Here is a 21,053-nt window from a genome sequence, read left to right as displayed (position 1 = left end):
TTTTTCAGATTAGACCCTGTTTTCCCGTGTTTTTGCATCTAAGTGACAAATAGAGACAACAATTTCTAAAATTGGTCCAGTATTGAGAGATAGCCCTGCAGCTGCTGCGGCAAAACAGGCTGCAATGTAATCTCAAAGGGCAATTGTACACCATCAGTTTTCGTCCACTTAATGTGTTTGTTTTTGCCACTGACAGGCTCAGATAGTTATTAAAAATGTCTGACAACATTATGAAGAGGACCCTACAGATAAATGAAACGTTTTTCCTTGCCTTTCGCTCATCTGTTTGTTATTGTAACTGAATTTGGCTCAAGACGAAGTCTCATGAAATCTCGCAAAGTGACTTGTTGCGGGAAAATCAATAGTGGAAACTTCAGAGAGTTGGAGAGAGGAGGACCCAGAGTTTGATGTGTTAAAGGAAACAGAGAGTAGGGCTGGGCGATATGACCTCAAATCAATATCACGATTAATCGAACATTTTACCTCAATTACGATAAATGAACAATTATTTGTTTTTGTTTTTTGCCCTCATACTTAACTGATAAGGTTTGTACTGTAAACATGTTCGACGTTTAAAGCTGGGATATTTTTTCTAATGAAAGAGTATCTATCTTATCTTTGTGATTTTGATTTTGACTTTGTGACACGCAGATGAACGATTTTCTTGAATCTTTTTCATATTGTGTAACCTTTGTAAATGCATGTGTTATCGAAAGCTGCTTTGTGGAGGGACATGTTGCTGGGCGCTTGACAGTCTTTCTTTTTTCGAGCCATGTACTGTTCATATTTGGTAACGTGATTGTGCTGAAACAGACGAGTGGTTATCACCTTAGGTCGCTTAAACTGTTTTACTGTAGGGTTTACATTTGATTTCTTTCTGTTTGGTGTCATTTTAACAAAAGTCAAAATGTGTCCAAATGATGGACTTGGCGTTTCTCTTTGGTACAAGCTGCTCAAGTTGCCCTACGTGTTGCTTATAACAGAAAGCGTAGCTCAGTGTTATCCAAACGATTTTCAATGTTATGGCTGAGTATTTAGCTGATGTAGAAAAGTCTGCAAGATTTCAGAGCAAGACTTCTCCTTGTGGGCGAGACTTGGTTACACACACTCACAAACAGACCGGATCAGCGAAAGGTAAAGAAAAACATTTAATTTCTCTGAAGGGACTTTTCCGTAATGTTGTCAGACACTTATAAAAACAATCTGAACCTGTCAGAGGCAAAAACAAGCAGTTTTAATGGACGTACACTGGCGTTGCACAATGGCTCTTAGGGATTACATTGCGGCCGCTGTGGCTGGAACAGTCACTTTCAATACTGGACGAATTTCAAAAAATGTCGCCATTAGTCGCTTAGACACAAAACATGGGTCCAGGTTAAAAATGCTCAAGTTTTCCTTGAGAACTCCAATCACAATCTATTGAGGATAATTAGCAGTCGCATTGTGATGAATAAGTGAACGACCAGATCTTTACAACATAAAGCCGGCTGATTATTGATTGGTATGATTTTCCAAGATGACTTGAAATAAAAGCTTCATTACCACAGCACAAGAGTGATGATGAGCGGTTTGCTGTGGTGCTGATGCCGTCGACGTACTTGTTCGTTAAAGTAATCAGAAATCAATACTATTCCCCTGTGAACTGCCGAGCCTCATTCTGTCTGAATCAAGGCGTCCCTCCTCCTCCCTCCTGTCAAGACTCATACAACGGCAACAACAACAACAGAGCTTCTGTCATTATCTTTCAGTAATGAATAATTAAACCATCTTCCACACTACACTCAGCACCTGCCCTTGAAGAACCAGCTATGAGAAAGCACACAGTGACGGCCAGCAAGCGGGAGGGCCACGACACACCACAGGAATGCCCTTCAGCCGGGGAGAGGGGGGGGGGGNGGGGGGGGGGGGGGGGGGGGGGGGGGGCAATCCGACTCACAGATGTATTCTGTACAGTAAGACTAAACACACTGCAATAGCTCACGGTGACTCAGAGAAGGGGGGACATGATCTGTTTTCCACTGTGAGGGAGTCAAAATTGAAATGGCAGACCACACTTTAAAATTCATGATCTTCGTGACTGAGCTTGAAGCTTCACATTACTCCTGTCATCGTCCAGCGTGGATTGTGTGAAAGCACAAAAGAAGCAGGTTAAATTCAGCACGTGATCTGAGCTCTTTTTAACAAACGTACATGCACTGTCTCGCCGCTGTTTATTAAACAAAGCTGTTATAGGCTCTGCCAGCTTGGTGTAACCTCATCCAATGACAAACACACATGCATGCGCACACCCTCCCACCCTAAAACAAACACACATTTTACACTCTCCCATTACTCTTACCAGCCATTCAGCTCCAGTTCCATCAGCGACTGGGTCTTCTCTGAATTACACTGCAAACACCACATGCTGGCCGGCACTCACAAGACGATTTAATCCAAACATTAACAGTCCCCCATTACTGTCTGAAAGGTTTCTCCAACACACAGACACGTCTCAAAACTGCCATCTGCTATAGCTTGTAGCTGCCTACTTCTTGCAGACGCTCCCATTTCTTTGCCATGTGAAAGCAGCTCCCTATGGATGGTAGGCGTACATGGTCAGTGCTAAGTGGCAGCCTGTAATCTCTGACAGACAAATGGAGCTCTTTCTTTTACTCTTTCTTCCTCTCTGTCCTCGGTGCGCCGGGCTGGTAGGAGTATAAGGGGGGCGGAGGCTGGGAGACAGGGGAGTGTGGGTTTTTTGCCAGGCCCTGAGCAGTATGGAAGGGGGCGGGGTGCAGGGAAGGGGGTGTGTGTGTGAGGGTGGTGGCTCTGTAGCTGGGTAGAAAGAGAGAGAAGGGGACGAAACACCTCCTGCACAACACTAATCATGCACGGAAGGGGCACACAAATGACCCCGGAGCAAGGGACATGGAATAAAAATTCACGTTTCCCTGGCATGTTATCAGAAAATGTGAAAACATATTAAAAGAAGAGACAGCGAGGGTTGGGAATAAGAGATAAAGCAAGGCACTAAAAACACAAAGAGTAAGGAGGGGGGAATGAGTGACAGCTTGATGCAGTTAGGTGCATAATAGTAGATAAGTAGCGACAGGACTGAATAGAGAACCAGGTACAGGGACAAAGTCTGTGGAGACGGTGGCATGAAGAGAGAAGATAAGTGCAGGAGGAAGCAGGGTTTGAGAGTGTTTGAATGTCACAGGTATCTTTTGTTATCCTTTTTGTTGCACGGAAGAAAAAGGACTTAGTGGGTAGAGATGGCAAAAACAAGAGAGCACCTCTATTAATAGAGCCTTTCAAGGTTGAGAAGTGACTGTTATGATGTGTACTAAGAAAAGAAGCAGGGAGGGTTCTGTCTTTCTGCTGCAGAGAATCACAGTGCAGCAGAAGTTGTCCCCTTCTAGCCCCTCTATTTTCAGCCTCCTTCAAATTAGCATTGCTTAATTGAATGGATATGTCATATTGCCAAAACGCCATCCATATTGAACCAATGGGCGCCCTCAATCTGAGGAGACTGGCCCGATCAGAGGGAATATTTAGTCGGGTTAAGAGGGGTGGCGTAAACCTTTGAGAACTCATCCAATAGGAAAAATATTAGCACCTAATAACCATGTAAATGCTTAATCCAACTAATTCTATCTGGTTGGGATAAATGTATTCTTTCTGCGGGTAACATTAGGTGAAGGTGTGCCACATGTCATGCTGCAACAGCTGTTTCTAAGTGCCTCCTCGTGCTGCTTTTGACAGAGATTTTTTAATGAATTCTCAATGTATTTAGCACGTTGCTAGTGCCTCGTTCTGATGTGAGAGCTCTGATTAATAAAAGGACTCTTTGATTTTTAAACAGTAGCCTTATGTAACATTGCTGCCACAGGCTGGATTGTGGAGTCACTCATCAAAACAAACATTTATCACTACCAGTAGCAGTAGCCTTCATATGAGACGTTTAGAGAACACTGGTAAATTGTAACGTCTACGAATAGTCTGCATGTGAAGTGCTTAAGGAAATTCGTAATTTGTAGCTATGGAAAGTAGCCTGAGTTACACTTTCGTTACATATTTCTTAACCATATTAACAGGTGGAACCACAACTTTTCCTTCTGTACTTTAATGAATTGAATTTTCAATAAAGTTTAAAAGATAAGCTTGTTTTTCTTATATATTTCTGACAGATTAGATGCTTCACATTTCCTGGGAACCACTTTGCACAAGTCTTTAAAGTTATATTCGGATCAAATGCACATCTTATTACACTAGCACCCATGTGAGCAGTTCAGTTCAACCTCTAATCAGACTGATTTCAATCACATTGAAGAGGTATTGCCTTTGTAACTGCAGCTATTGTCGTAAAGATCGCCAGGACTTCCGTTCAGCTTCACACTTGCAGCAAACCCCAAACTGACAGCGCCTCCTCTCCGGACTTCCCAGTGTTGTTGAGACAGGCCAGTGACTAATCACCCCTCTGAGAGAAGGGGGTTGGGGCAAACTGCCCCCAAGTCAAAGGTATTTTCTCCGTTAATGACAGCAGGCACAGGAAACAGAGGAGAATGGCTCCCACATGGAGCCAGTTTACAGGGACACCAATCATCTACACACACATGCACACACACACACCAGTCTCTGAAAGGAGATGTTGGTGTCCTCTAATTACAGGTCTGCACCCCGAAAATGATCACCTTCTCTGGACTGTTTTTATCGGAGACATCAAACGACAGATGCACAGCGAGAGACAAAGCAAAGCTAAAAAGGAAAAAGCAGTCGTATCTCAACACGTGTTACGGATCACAGCAAGGATTTATGCGCAGACTTACTTGCAATGTGTGACTCAGGCAGAATGATTATGTGCAGAAAGGCAGACAGACAGTAACGGGCCAGCCGATCTATTTCAGTTTCAGACCTTGGCCCTGTACTCCGGTGACTACAGCTGCTAATGCCTTGAGGAGCTGCAGACACTTGACTCAACTTACAGTTCTCACCTATCACGCAATCTCACCACTCTTCCCAAAAATCATTTATTCCCAAGTGCTGGTAAACAGAACAACCAAAAAAGGGGAGCAAAACCCATTTAGAACTTCCCTTTTAATAAAACTGGCACCCTCATTATTCTATCGTTTTGTTATCACCCAAGAGGCTCAGACAGAAGCAGACATTTAGATTTTGAAATGTGTTCATGATATTAGATATTAGCCCCGGTGTGGGCTTTGTTTTGCTGGCGGACCACAGGGAGTGTCTAACTAGGGTTTATTTGTTTGGTAATGAGATATGGAGTAATATCATGGTCTCATTTGGAAGGCAGGCATGTGATGCTTATGAGCCCCAAGCCTGTCGTGATTGTTTCAGTATGAGGCTCAAGGGCAGCATCAGTTTAAGCGTCGAGGAGAGCTCGGCTGAAATGATCTAATTAGTTGAATTCTAGGTAAAGCCGAGCTGTAAAAGTTTGCGGGAACTTTCAGGACACTTAGTAAGCCTGTGTGATTCTCTCCGTCTGCCGGCCTCTGCGTCTCTCTCTTCCTCCTCTAGTGTTACGATCCAGTCTAGCCGTCCTGTCTGGTGAAGGCCCACTCCATCTCCTGAGTCCCGGCTGCGCGGCTCTGCTCCAGCATGATGTCATTGAGAATTCCAAGCGGAGGCCCACTCTCTGCTCATAAAACGCCATTTCTTCAACTCAATACATATGGTCTCTCTGCATTTCAGCTCCTACTCTATCATCCAACCCCCGTTCAGCTCCAGTGCCCTCCCTTCTTTTCCTCTTCCTTCTTGTTTCAGTGGAAGGAAAGTTAGATACATTACACATGGGACAAGGCCAAGGAGGCACCCGCAGGTCAAACGCCTTTATCAGGTGCATTCCCACAGATGGAGTGGGACACCTGAATACTATCTGAAGAACAAAAACCCCCCCTAGATTTTCCCCTTGCAAAGAGACTGAAAAAGGACAGAGCAGAGGAAAAGACAGCAAAGGAAACAACGGGGGAAAGTGATAGCTTCCTGGAAACTTGGTCACAAGACTTTTGGCGCTGTCGCTCTGTCTACATGACATCATGCACCGTTTCTCATTATCTGCTTTTGCTGGATGCCGAGCGACTCAGACCTGCGCTAAGAAACGGAAAATAAAAATGAAAACTCAGCCCTTGCCTGGTCTGGAAACAATTAGAACAGGCTGATGTCATAGTTTGATACAACAGCATACTAAATGAGATGTAGTGGCCCGGGATAGATTTGTGAACACAGAAGACTTTGTATAGGCAGAAAAAAAGAAACACATTTTCCCTATGATTTCTCAGGAACAAAGAATTTCTGTGCATAAGACGGATCTGGCAGCAGATGTATAAATAGAGCTGAAATGAGAGTAATTAAAGGATATGCTGCCTGTGCTCATCACATCCTGGCAGCAAAGCTGGAGCAGATGTGTTGCCCATGGGATCCTGTGGGAATGATCAAAGATCATCAGTGGCAAGAGATGTCTGAGAGGCTTTTCTCTTTTCTCCACTTCATACATCACATAATCTGGATAGAAACAATCTGTTTGTCCGGACAATGCCGAACTGCAGAAGACGACATCTGAGATTTGTTTGGTGGCATCAAAACATTATTTCGGAGCAACTAAATGTTTCTTTACACAAGTCCTAGCAGCCCAGATATAAACTTTGTCCACAACTGGGACTGGGTATTGAACCTCAGGTCAGGACTGAAGGCTTGTGAACATATTCTTTAAAAGGAATAGTTTGACATGTTGGGACATATTTGGTTTCTTGTCAAGAATTAGATGAGAAGATTAATATCAGTCTTGTGTATGTACCCTAAATATGAAGCTACATCCAGGAGATCATTAGCTGAGGTTGGAATAAAAACTGTTGCAACCCGGTCTTACTCCCAGCTTGTCAAATAGCGACACTTGGTGACCCTTGGCGTCAGACACTGCCGCACTGAGGCACCTTTTTGCGTCAGAATTGGTTGCACCGAGCAACTGCCATAGTATTTAGAGCGAGAAAGTGCGCATAGGGTGGGTGGGAGGGGACGTGGATGTGTCAAACAAAAAAAGGACTTTCACCCTGAAACCCCTGTTCATGTCTAGTGTGAAAACAAAAGTCAATTGACTTATTTTAAGACAAAAGGTAGTGTGCTAGTAGGCTATGTTTAGCATGCCATGCTATTAACGTATGTCACATTACATTAGTAAAAGGCGTACTTATAAATTGATGTTTTTTTTTCTAAACCTTATCATCAGGGAGGTAACTTAAAAACTAAGATTTATACCCACGTTTTAAGTTTATTTTGAAAATACTGTATGCATTTAATGAGTAGAAACTGTCCATTTCCTTTGAAAATGGAAGTTTATTTTGAAAAAACACAATGCAAGTTAGAGGATGAATTGACACACCTTCCCCAAGCGTCCTAAACTGACCCAGAAGGGATACATAGAGGGTCATAGTTTGACGTACAGGGGCACTGCCCAAGTGTTGGTATTTGACAAGTTCGGAGTGAGAATGTGTTGACAGGAAGTCACCATCCAAAAAAGACTTTGACATGAGAAACATGTTTCAACTCCTCAAAAGCATCAGTTCTGTATCTGTATTGTAACTCAGGCAACAAAGGCAATGCACTAGTACCCAGCCCTAACAACAGCCAGAGTTAAAATGGCACCTGGGTAGCTCACACACAGCAAGAAGGGTTTTCTCCTCCGTCTTTTCTGGGTGGAGCTTTTGCTTGTTCTCTCAGTGTTTGCGTGGGTTTTCTCTGGTTTCCTCTCACATTCCAAAGACATATGCAGGTCAGGTGGGGTGGAGACTCTTAAGTGCCCAAAATATGAATGTGGGCATCTAGCGACTTGTCCTGGGCATTTTTCTCTGCCATCCTCAAATGACTAAGTGGGCAAAGAAAATGCACGTTAAAATGACACCCTTACCATGGGAACCGAGCAAACCTTTACTTAACAAGTCAACCGCATTTTTGTGTACTGCTTTCTGTAAAATAAATACATTTCATGGAGCCATGGTAAATACAGGACGTCAAGGCTGTCCTCCTGATTGCATGCGTATGCTATCTTTTGTCTCACTGTCTATAAAAGACAGATAGAGGTTGTGTATTGTGTACTGTTACTATTATTAGAAGCGGGCCCTGTTTGTCCATTTACAATATTTTCCTCTCAGTTCACTCCATTACCAGATTCCATATTTCTCTGAAGCTCTTCACCGAAGCCCCACCCCAGCACAGAGACACACTACAGCACTATTCTCCCCTGCTAAAAATAGACCCATGTGAGGTGACACACTCTGGTAAACACTCTGTGAGGGAGACGAACAATACTGAGAGGAACAAGAGGAAGAATACACATTTACAGGAGAGGGCCCCGCTGATTTCATCTCATTATCTTTTCCTTTGTGGCAGATCGATGTGCGGTGCTTTTCAATGACATTGTGAGATTTTGAGGTCAGATGGAAAACAGTGTAAGACGTAGACTGGTGTCTCCAGCGGTTTGCGTTCAGAGCAGCCCTGACTGTAAGTGTGACAAAAGCCGCAGCGGGTAAAAATACCCAAGGTGGTCATGATGGATACAGGAGCGTGACACCGCAGCCGAGACCGACAAAACAGGCCTGACAGAGCCCTGACATGATGAGACCCATTCTGCTGTGGGCTCTCAGAGTGACAGTGCCACCTGCTGGTTAGAAATTATACCACATGCTCCCTTGAAGATGGATATACCAGGCCTGGGGGCAGAAATGTGGCAGTGATGTCATTTAGGACGACTGAGGTCAGACATGCTTGTCATGGTTGTAAGTTGGGGAGGTTGACTGGGTTATTCAAAGGCACCAGGGTTTAAAAAGACCAGCTTTTTCTGGCTGGGAGATGTTGCTGGGGACATGAGGGGGAGGGTTGGTGTAATAATCTATTTGAGGCAGAGTCACACCTGTCTCAAGTCACACAGAGAAAGTCCTGTGGTTTGCATGCACTGTGTGCGGCACAGCAGAGATGATCATTTGCACGTCTTCATCATGCCCAACTGTAAAGATTACCTATATATTTTTTGGTACTGATACATTTTTGTGTACTTTAAAGGAGCAGTGTGGAGGATTTAGTAGCATCTAGCGCCCGCTTATGTGTGCTCATCTTTCCTCTGTAATAACGTAGGATCTAGATCATGTGCCAAGACTGAAGTCCTGGTTAGAATTCCATTAGTTTTCATTGTTTTTACCGGGAGCCAAATTATCCGCAGAGGTCTTTTCCTCTCCAAAACGAACGATCCCTATGATTTAAACTAGTAAAAACACTGAATAAAGCAGTGCCATGTTACAAGTTAGTCCTTCCACAACGCTGTTTGGCTCGTTGCAGAGAAGCTGCTAAATATTATGGCTGATGTGAAAATGCTAATGGCCCTATCTAGAGCCAGTGTTTAGTTTGTCTGTTCTGGGCTACTGTAGAAACATGACAGTGCAACATGGCGGACTCTGGACGAGGACCCACTCCCTACGTAGATATAAACAGCTCATTCTAAGGTAACAATAACACAACGATTTTTATTTTCAGGTAATTATACACTAAAGAAAACATACTTATTATATTCCATTTCAGCCAATTTACCTCCCTAAACCCTACACACTGGACCTTGACGTGCATATACATAGAATATTTGAAAAACGCAATTGTAGCGTGCAGTGTAAGCAAAGGTACATTAACTTGTGCACTCTTGCAATGAACTTTTTTCCCCTAAATCACTGAACACATAAAGTAAATGTGCAAATTAAAGAATACAAAACTGCTACGAAAAGACAGCCAGCAGTTTCCAAACATTTTAAAGCACCATAACCTTCCTGAAGTAGCTGCCTTCCTGCCTTACAGCACCATGGTGGCCAATCAATCACCGAGCAGACTCAGGATTTGTATAACAGCAGCCAAACAGTTATAAAATCACGTCTCTGCACTGTCCTGATTCCAGAACTGATTTCCAGAGACCATCCATCAGCATAATCCCAGAGAATTAAAAAACACATCTATCTCTTGATAGAAACCAGACATGTTCCCATAATAATTATCTGTGTGTGTCTTTGTGTGTGTGTGTGTGTGTGTGTGTGTGTGTGTGTGTGTGTGTGTGTTTGCACGTGCACGCGTGTGCATCTGTCTGTGTGCCTGGCAATGCAATCAATTTGGAGCTGTGAGCTAAATGACATCATTGAACTGGGTAAATTGACTGGAGGGCGTACAATGATAATAATTGCTGTTTCAATCAGATTCCATTCATTGCCGTCTGCATCAGCGATCAGATAAACAGCTGATGATCTTGAAGATGTTGTGTTGCTCAATCATTCAAATCATTCACAAGATTTCATTAGCAGTCAAGCGTGAAATGGTGTTATGGTTTAGAGCTGATTGTCATATAAATATGTTTCTAGTAGGCAAACATGTTAATGACGCAGAAAGTTTGGAGCTGATGTCTTAAATGAGTGATTCAGCATCAGCTATGAGGACGTATACATGTCTATACAATAGCACCAAATCCTGCTACAGAACATGCTGATGCTGATAAGGGATTAACCTTGAAGAGAAACAGATAAAGGGATGAAATATAGATCCAACAACCTCTACAATCCTACAATACACAGACTGCGATGGCTTACATTTCTCTACGACTCACCTCTCCACACACAGCTGTCTAATCACTTTAGCACAGTTTGCCTCGCCTTGCTTTCCTTCAGCCCAGGACTCCAGTTACAGTTGCTCTGTCGCCCTTCCCTGGTGAGGCCAACTGTGCCTCCGTGGCATCTGAAGCCCACGGCAGAAACACTACGGCTATTGAGACCCGAGAAGCACCTCCAGGCTCGGCTGTCTACACTGGCACTGGCCATTGTTTGTGTTGGCACCGCGTATAAAGGCAGCCTTTCTCGTGTCTGTTCCATCACGCCTTTCCAGGCTTTGATTAGTGAAAACACAGTCACTAAACAACAGGGGCTACCCTGTAGTGACGGCCGCGATGTGTCAATATGTCAGACTCTGCCCAATTATATTTGCTGTTTTCTTGTTAGGTCGTAATCCAGAGCCTTATGAAGAATTTCACACTTTCAGATTCTGCTCCACTTGGAAGCCAAAGTACAGAATGTATTTCATTTTAATGGTCCTCATTAGGCTGACAATGATAGAATCATTAAGGAAACATAATGCTGTTTTAGAGGAAAGTGCCCAAAACTCGAGGACTGAATACAGATGTGGGTAAGTGGAGACAGACGAGGACCACGATCTGCTGTGCAAATACTGTTAAGTCACCTCCTGATATAAAATTCACATCATACATAAGTGATGCCACAGAGGAGCCATTAAGATAATTTCAAGCTTAGTTCTGCCGTGTTTCCAGTGACGTTATCAACTTAAACATGGCAGTAGTAATTCGATTACAGGGACAGTTTTCCCCCAAATCTAAAATAAATTTTTTTCTTACCTTTAATGCGATTCATCAATCTAGATTGTTTTTCAGGGAGTAAACATCGGCCGTAAAGATCTCTTCCTTCTACCGAATATAACGCAACTAGATGGCACTCGGGTTGTGTTGCTCAAAGCGGCAAAAAATACATTTGGAATTTGTACCAAATTACACCCGCCAACCGAATCAACACACAAAAGGAAGTGTGCATCTACTCATGGACACGAGGCTTGTGACAGCACGAGATGTAAACATTAATTGCGTCCTCCTAGAATGGGCTGTACGTTAGCTAGCTCAGTGGCGCTAGGTGAGCTAGCTATAGATGCTCCTGTTGCACGGTGATACGGTTGGCATGTGTAGTTCGGTGGAAAGAAACTAGTTCCTACATGAAACTGCTCACAACAAGGTCTGTGGATTATCTTGAGTAACCGCGTCATGATTTTAAATGTATTTTTTTGGCGCTTTGAGCACCACAAGCCGAGCTCCATCTAGTTCCATTATATTCAAGAGAAGGCAGACATCTCTACGGCTGATATCTCCAACACTCGACAACTCACACCAAAACTGTCTAGACTGATAAATAGCACTACAGGTAAGAGGATAAATATGTATCTTTGATTCTGGGGTGAACTGTCCCTTTAAACAATAACAAATACTTATTACTGCACCAACAAGCAAATCTAGCTGGATCTGCTGCTGCATGTTCATCACGTTTCTAACTAATTCTTAGTTCCCAAGAGAGAAGAAGTTTGACCAATACTGAAACTGCTGCGTCAGGATCCCATTTGTCAAAGGAAATCCTGACTATGTTTTTCCCTTTCTTTTCAAAAAACTCTGCACATCCAAGCAGAAAAACCACCTCCACTCCAGACCAAGTCATCAAGGAATGGGCATAAGAAAACTCAGGATCAGTTTACATGTGATGAGAACTTCCGCTGGCCGCAATGAAAACTTGATCACTTGTATTTAAATATTAATTGGAAGCCACAGCTGAAAGCACCTCGACAATGACAGCAGAATTAAAAAAGAAATAATTAATGATTCCATCTCTCTTGTTGATGTCTTCACCAGACATGCATGTCAAGGTACTGGGAGTTGAAATTTTTTTAATATAAAAAAGAATACTAAGTGGTCGGTGAATCACTTTTTCAACGTAACAGACAACCAGGAAGCAATCAATCACTGAACAATAGCGCTGAGATAAAGCAGTCATCCTCGATCCACGCTCCCTTTTCTCAGGAATGTAAAAGGAAGCCGAGGAAACCTTTTGTGCAGGTCACGAGACTGCTGAGAAATGGATTCATGTTGACATATTCCACTGGAACAAGATATCCTGAGTGTGCAAGTTCCATTCATACCACGTTTCCACAAGACCTGGTGGGTGCAAGTCAGCAGATCTTACGTTTCAACATTCAGGCAGGCCGGGTAGGACATGAAGACTGGCTTTGCAGAGCGATAGAGACATTCTGAGAATAACAAGCAGACTGAAATTCATGATAACAGCCCCTTGAGGAGGGGTTACACAGCGCCATGTTTATTGTTTCATTTCTCTCAATGCCTCCCATAACCCCAGCTTGAGACAGTGCCAAGGCATTTACAAGAAGCGAGGGTTACACAGGAGCGTATGGATTAATTCACCATCTCTGTGACAAACTACCTGACAGTGGCTAATGTCATTTGGCTTCCATTTATATCGCACGCAAGCAAAAGCTTATTGGACAGTCGGTTTCCAGCGTATATTGGAACTCAATAATGACACAAGGGGCAGGCTAGAGAAGAGCCAGCCGCCCATATCGTACGTACATCAACGTTAACACGAAGCGAGTCTCAGAATTTTTTAAAAAAGGACAAATTTGTGTCATTTCAGAGAAATAGGTTTCAAATGGAGGGTAAATCTGTTGTCTCGGCTGTATCCTTGGAGGTGATTTACGCTCCATAAAGCTTACTGTTTTATTGACTGAAAGCACAGCCCAGGTCTCTACAGGCTGCAGGGCACATCGATCTGTAGCCCCTCATTTACTTCTCAGAGGCTCCCGTCCTGCCTCTCTGAGCCTGCAGGATAACAAACTAGTCCTTGGTGCAAGTACGCATTGTATCACAAACTGTAATCATATAAAGATATGCCAGTTTTTAACAGTAGCAATTAAGGTGCTGTCAGTGTGAGAAATATAAAAAGCATTAAACACATTGGTACTTTTCCACTAAAGCATGACTTATTCTTGGTTTTCCATGAGACACACTTCCAAAATAAATGGGCTTGGACAAGGATGTGGAAATATCAGCGGGCAGAGAGGATGTTTCTCTACCTCCTTTTTTCTGGGATCCCACAAATTTGTCTGAGAAGTGGAGGGTGCGGCCAGGAGGCCGACATGCTTTAACTTGTCTGTTCTTCTGGTTGAATGAGGACTGCCATTTTAATCAACTGAACTTCCTAACAGCCTCATGTGTCAATCAAAACCAGGAGGCTGTATCGCTAGAGAGTCATTCTCACACCCAAATGGTAATCTATGACTGACGTAAAAATCAACACGGGCCATATGAGAATGTTTTCTCTTTTGGTGGAGTCCATTTCCACAAGCTGCTCTTACAGTGAAGCTACAGTCTGAAATGTGAGAGTTCACTTGGCCTTCAGCTTTTTTTTCACTTTAGATATATTGGCCTGGCAGAGTTTCCTTTGTGGAAAAAGGGATATTTCGTCTATGGGAAAGACCAGGATGGTGAACCTCAGATTATGAGCTGCTGATCTTGTTCCCACATCTGCAAGTTTGAGCTCACGTGTTACTCAGGGTGACCTCAGGTATGAAAAGGGTGCAGGACACGGGATAAGATACACCAGACCAAAGAACACATCAACACTGGGATTTCATATATTTGGACTACAATAGCTAGCCTCAGTGGTGGAATTGGATTCTGATTGCTTGATCTGTTTTTGATCAAGTTCCAGTTGCATAAATGCCTTTATTTGTTAAGCTCAGAGTCTATGCATATCCATTGTAACCGAAGAGGTAGGTCACAAACCATTCGGGTAGCCACTTAGCTAAACAGCATGTACAGCTTGTGATACATCTTACATACCTCTAAAAATGCATTGGGTATTTAAATGTCAATCTTTGAGTTTTAGTTCTTTGTTATTAAACCTGCATTAACTGATTTTTTTGGGTCACTTGGGGGCAGTGGAAACACAACATATCATCACATTTTAGGTTGATATAGCAATTTAATTAGCAAACAGTTGCTCATTTACACATTCAGCAGATATGGAGCAACATTAGCATTCCTTTGTTGTTGTATTTCTGACCACCTCATTAATGGAAGTCCAATATTTATTCAGCTAAATGCTCCACTATGTTCACCAGCTAGTCACCGATTTTTGTCAAGCTGCTGTTTGGTGCTGAGGAGATAACATTCTGTGGGTTTTTGTAGGTGTTTTGTTTCTGGCTGAAAGCAGCTGCCGCCTGCAGCTATAAATGGTGCTGATGAGAGCAGGCCATTAAACCACGAGCTGAAAGATGCTGAAAAGCTCCAAAGAGCAGCGGGGAACTGTAGAACGTGTTGATAATTATCTGTTGGTTCATCACGTCCAGCAACACCTTTCACACTGTCATAGTTACTGTTCTATTGTTAAAGCTATAGTTGGTAACTTTTATGAAAAATAACTTTCTCCAATTGGCTGAAACTGGCTCTGTATTCACACAGCACTAAATGAGACAGATAATCTGTGAAATAATCAGATTCCTCTGCCTCCTCTGTTGCCTCGTAGTGCATCTAATGGCCTTACTGCACGTAAAGGAAAACAACCAATCAGAGCCGAGGAGTCTCTGACGCCTAGATATGAATCAAGATTGCCTATTTTTGCCTCTAATGTTTTCAGAAACATATTTCAGTGTACTGTTGAGCTGTACAATGAGAAAGGTGCTCTGGTGCTGAGCTTGGCTGTATCCAACATGGCGGCTGGGTCACAAACATTCTCATTTTACAGCTAAACAGTACACTAAAATATGTGTCTGAAAACATTTGAGGCAAAAATAGGCAATGCAGCAACAGAATCTTGATTCATTTTTAGAGTTGCAACGTAATGAGATCAGAAAGAAATCATGGTGTCATGGTATATGGAATTACACAATTATTATTATCAGTTACAATAAAAAGAGTAGAATATATCTTTACTGTCCACCAGGTGTGGAAATTTGTCTTTGGCTCACCAGACACAAAAGATAGCATTGTAGAAAGCAATCAAACAGTCAGTAAAACAAACGTACAAAGTCCTTTAACATTTAACACACTAAAGTGCATCTCCTGTGCTGTTCTTTCTTGGGTGTTCATTGGTTCAAGATATAATACGTATAAGACAAAATTAATGAATTAACTGATGAGTAGTGGAGAGAGGGTAGGAAATAATGAGTGTATACTTCCTCCCACTCTTTTTCGAACATATATGATTTAATTTATGTTGAATATAAGAATCAATTCGTTGAGTTTGTTTTATAGATTATCATCCATTTTAATTATTGTCATTTTATTTTGTTTCGATCTTTTTTGCTCTGTTTGTTTGACATGTTCGAAATAAATATCAATAACAAATCAATTAAAGATTCTTAAAAAATCGATACTGAACCCCTGCACTACCTGGTAGCCATTCGTCAATACCTAGAGCCCTCCCTGAGCAAGCAGACGCTGTACTTGAGCCTTCCAGATACTTTACCGTCCCAGCTGTTCCAACAACTCCACTGTGTATAAGGTCAATTGCCTCACTTAAACCTTTAACCAGTAAATTGTGAAGCACCCTACAAAGATGTTGCAGTGACAGCTGGAAGGAGCAGTTTCAGAGGTAGGGACATGGTTAGTCAGCAGCACAGTAACATCCTGAAACCAACCCTGATAACAGGATGAGGTCCTCTCCCTTGTATAATCTGTTCATGTGTTTGGTACGGAGCACTAAGAGCTCTGTCATCCTTGATGCTTTGTGTTACACAGGAGGGCCAGTGTGAATGTGACAGGCTTACTATATTGTGCGCTGGCCCTCCTGTTAGAGCGCATAAACATCTGTTCAGCATAAGGTTAAGATGCTTGCTCCTCAGCATTATGTTTAAGCAGCTTTGAGACCTTATTTTAGATTTCACAATACAGAATAACGAGCAGCGTACCTAGAAAAGCCAGTTCACCTGTTTTTTTTTCTTTTAGCGATTACCTTGCATTTAATGATGAAACACAGAGGAATTCTGTGTAATAAAAAGCAGTTGAGATTCACAGCTGCTGCGCCGTGCCTCATGATCCCCGAGGGGAGTTCTGCCTTTTATTTGCTGTACCACGAAACGTAACTCAGCAACGTCCTGCACCAGGACAACAAGATAACAATGCATGTGACTTGATGGAGTGTAAACACAGAGAGAGGAGATAGGAGGGGTGTTAGAAGTGGACTGAGGGAAGGACAGAGAGGAAGGGGTGGGTTGCACGTGATACGGAGCAGAAGCGAAAGCAGCATGCATGCATTAAGTACAGTGCAGCTCTGTATTCTCACACCGTCATTCTCACATACAGCGTGACTGACAAGGGGGGAGCCGTCACACGCTCTGTGCATCTAATAGGGTTTAATGATGGCCTCTCTGAGCCGTTCATTTTGCTAACATGTCTAATGAGAGCAGGTCGGTGCTCACAAGCTCTTCACGAACAGATAATCAGAGGTCCTGCTATAGGTTTCATTGAAAAGATGTCAACAGGATGCTTGACATGAGCAGGACAATCAGCAGGAATGTGCTGTGAGTCAGAGAGATGTTGGGATTGGGCAGTTCAGAGGGATATTTATTCGAGAGCTAAAGGGCCTTAAAAGTTCACACACATTTGCTTAAGTGCAGCTTGATAGAGATGAATTTTGACTCGGAATAAGAGGCACAAATAACACACAAACAACTCGCCCTCCCTCCTGGCACTGTGCATCAGTGTGAGTGTGACATCAGACTAGAGAGCAGCGGCGTCGGCACCCCAGTGTACGAGCATCAGTGGCTGTGTGTGTTCCATACTAATCTATGCTTTAATGCTATTCATCTCTAATGTAGGACTGCAACACATTATTATTTTCCACTTATCTGTTCATTATATTGATGAATTAAGTAATTGTTAGCCTTGTGATGTCTCCACACAGCTTGTCCAAACGTCTAAAAAATAAAAAAGGTATTCAGTTTACAGTGAAATAAAACAGACAGAAGCAAAAGATTCTCAGATTTGAGGAGCTAGGAACAAATTTTTGGTATTTTTTGCTTGTTTAGGTGCATAAGAATAGTGTTTTTTGTTTTTTTGCACATACAAAAAAAAGCTTAAAAAAGAAATGTATCAAAGGAGGTCAGGAAGCTGCAGAAAATCAAATGATAAATAACAGAAAAAAAGTAAAAAAGAACTAAACTAACAAAATAAAAATACGAAAAATACAACAAACAATAAATGATAACAAGAAGCACACTGAGCAGAAAAATTAACCAATCACTGGATAATAATCGAGTAAAAAAAAAGAAATACATAAAGCACAATATGGAGAGAAAAAGAAGAAATACACACACACATATATATGTATACATAAAATACATTTTCTGCTCTCATGCACACCAGCGCACCACACACCTGCAGTGTCTGACAATGTCAACAGCTGCTGTCTCCTTTACAGGACCTATACGAACCTGCACTTCACAGCCAGACACATCCCATACACACACACCTCCACAGCTGAGCCCACCTACCTCCGCACATCTGTCTCCGGGTCGGCCCGTACGGTATGAAACAAAATCCGGGGCTCTGATGACAAATGGCTGCTGAGAGGTAAGGTGACCGTGGTTACTGGAAAGCTAGACTGTCTCTGTCAGGCACCAGAGACCGGGAACCTCCATCTGACTGATTTACTCTCCACTAATCAGCACATTCCCCTAAACGTCAATGAAAAGAGGAGGTTCTCCTCACACACACACACACACGCACGCACACACACATGCAGCACCCTCCCCCTGCCCCTGCCTCGCTCATCAGCTGCGTCCCTCGCAGTCTCACTCTTTCTTTGAATCCCTCTCTTCTCTTTCATTAGTCTATCTCTCTTGTCTTTCCACCATCAGCTGTCCTCTCCTTCTCACCCCCCCGACATGCCTCTACCCCTGGTCTGTGGTCATTTATTCAGCTGCTGTGTTGATGTCTATGGTTCAGTGGGGACATGTCCGGAGCCTGAATGTTGCAGCTCTGCAAGGTCGCCAATTGCTTCTTTTTTTTTTTTTTTTAACCCCCCTCCCTCTTCAGGACACATGGTGTTGCCGAAAGGGAAATCTGAGCCCTCAACCAGAACATATCCTCAGACAGGCCGAGCACAACCATAATGTAGTTAGGTAACAGGTCCTCTAATTATCTCCTTATATCTAAAGAGAAACTCACCTACAGAGAGACCATATATCTTTCCTATTCAGGACACCTAGTCTCCTAGAATTTTTGTTTGCATGTTACTTTCTCACTTACAGCTACAGAGACATTTCTCCTAGTAATGAACACTTCATTCATGCACTGTGGAGGCTTCAGAAGGTGGTGGTTGGGCGTACAAAGTGCAGGAACTTCACACAGGAACTTCAGGTTCCTGTCTAAGGTTTAGGCAACAAGTGCACTTTGGTTAAGGTCAGGGAAAGATCATGATTTCTGTTAAATGTTACAGGAAGGTAATAAAAATAATGCTGTCACTGTCACTAAGAATGGATTCTGTAGTGCAACTGAAATACTTGGTAGTGAGCATTTCGCTGATATGTTTAGTATCAACAGTCCCTCGTTATGTTTACAGAAAACTAATTTGTTCTGCATTACCGTCCCTTAATTATTTTCCTGTTACATATATCTTTATGTAAGTTCTAGGAGACAGGACTGCTGTGATAGAGCTGACACTGTATCTGTAGGTAATGCAGGCTACAACTGTCGTCCTGCAATCATCCACCTCTCCCTGTTTCCTCTGCTTTTGTATCCTGCTCAGTCCAGTTCTGCCCAGCTGAAAACATGTCAATACTCAGAAGGCAGAAAGAGCAGAGATTCTCAGAAATGAGCTCGCATTTGGTGATGTGGCTTCCTATGGTTTAAATAAAAACCCATTACCCACACTCTTTGTGGCTCTACTTATTTTCCAGGAATAATACAGGAGAGAAATCACACATTTGTGACTTCTCCTTCTCTGTAAAATCATTATTATATCAGGACTGTTAAGTAAACCTGGGCACAGTCAGTCTCAATAGCATCAATCTGGGAGAGGAGCCAGAGAAACAGGCTACAAGGCTGCAGCAGCCTCGGTGGGACTCCAGACGAGGCAAGATCCCCCATCTGCCTTAATATGTCTTCTCTCCACTCACCGGTGGCTCGCAGTGGAATTTAGGATCGCTCATTTGTTTGACTTAAAATGTTCTTTAATTGCCTAGCTCTCATGCCCTTGACTAACTCACAGCAGAACACTCGAATCGATTGACTGATCGGCCATTAAACAGGCGGGCAACTTTGCTTCTTTATGAAAAATGCTGTCAAAGCACTGGACCATCCACAGGAGGGGGGATACATATATTAGAGGGCTGCATTCTGTCCTGAAGTCTCTCCACCAACAGATGGTGCTGGTGTACAGTCGACGCTGCAGTGAGCCTGATATAGGGTTTAGGGATATATGACTGATCAAAAGGCTCCCACTCGTCTTTATCAAGAGGGGGCAAGGAAACAAGTTAATATAAAGTAGAGCAGCAGTGGGAGGGTTTTAGAAAAGGGAGAAAATGTGCAAAGGAGTTGGAGCAATGGCTGCAGATACTGACGGAGTGGAACTTTATGCTGCGGTTCCCAGGGGAGCTCATTTAAGCTGCAGGCGGACATGTTCGGGTCTGTATGAGGAGACAGGTTTTATCTCTTAGTCTCATTTGTCAGAAATGACTCTTCAATTCCAGCCTTGAGTGTCCCTTAATTTGAAAGGAGCTGTTTCCAGTCTGGGTAAAAAGCCCAGACTTCTACCGTAAGTTAAAAAAACACACGCCTCTCCGCTGTAATTCTACTTCCAGTAACGATAATGACACTAATAAATATCAATAATTCACCTCCTGTGCTGCTGTGGTTCATTTTCTGTGGTTGAATTAATAGTGGTCTAAGGAAATAATATCAATACACATAGACGACATCTGTAAGATATGAATGAACCGTGCTGAATGATGTCACTGAGGAAAAAAAAAATCCGTGACTATGGGAACCTGGAGTGATACACACATTAGGTGTGTCTCTGTGGACGCTGCCTCATAGATTGAAAGCGAGATTTATTACAATTGCATGCACGTGCACAGATCTCTGAGGCCAGTTGTCAAGGCAACAGCTAAGGCTGACAGAATAGAAAAAAAAGGCACTGTCCGTCTCGTTAGGAGATATAGACGTCTGTGTACGTGCAAAAAAAAACAGGCCTGCATTTACACACAGCTCACAGCAATTAGTCCAATCAGGATAAACATTCAACTTTAATGACTGTTTACCCGTCGCGGTCGCAGCCTCCCTGACAGCACGGTTATTTCACTCTCATGCAGGGACATGTGCTAATTCCACAAGTCATGGGTCCATGCGAGGCATGCGAAAAAAAATGGGATCGTGATCAAATATTCATTGAAGAGAAAATGTGAAATTCTGC

The 21,053-nt window shown here is 42.9% G+C and overlaps 1 protein-coding gene across 7 annotated transcripts in view; it reads right to left on the bottom strand.

Annotated features, from left to right (window-relative positions):
• The window catches only part of LOC126403592 (IQ motif and SEC7 domain-containing protein 1-like), a 128,445-nt gene that overhangs the window by 26,459 nt on the left and 80,933 nt on the right, over nt 1-21,053 (bottom strand). The window contains exon 1 of one of the 7 annotated variants that reach the window (XM_050066351.1): nt 2,339-2,673. The exons of the other annotated variants lie outside the window; for them this stretch is intronic. Coding sequence (XP_049922308.1) covers nt 2,339-2,403 — 65 coding nt within the window. The 5' untranslated portion in view covers nt 2,404-2,673. Of the gene's footprint in view, nt 1-2,338; nt 2,674-21,053 lie in introns of those variants that run through there. 7 annotated transcript variants of the gene reach the window in all.

The sequence above is a fragment of the Epinephelus moara genome, chromosome 16 (genome assembly GCF_006386435.1).
Source record: "Epinephelus moara isolate mb chromosome 16, YSFRI_EMoa_1.0, whole genome shotgun sequence".
Classification (NCBI taxonomy): domain Eukaryota; kingdom Metazoa; phylum Chordata; class Actinopteri; order Perciformes; family Serranidae; genus Epinephelus; species Epinephelus moara.
The sequence above is the reverse complement of the archived record's forward strand: the minus strand, read 5'-3'. Positions and strand labels throughout refer to the sequence as shown.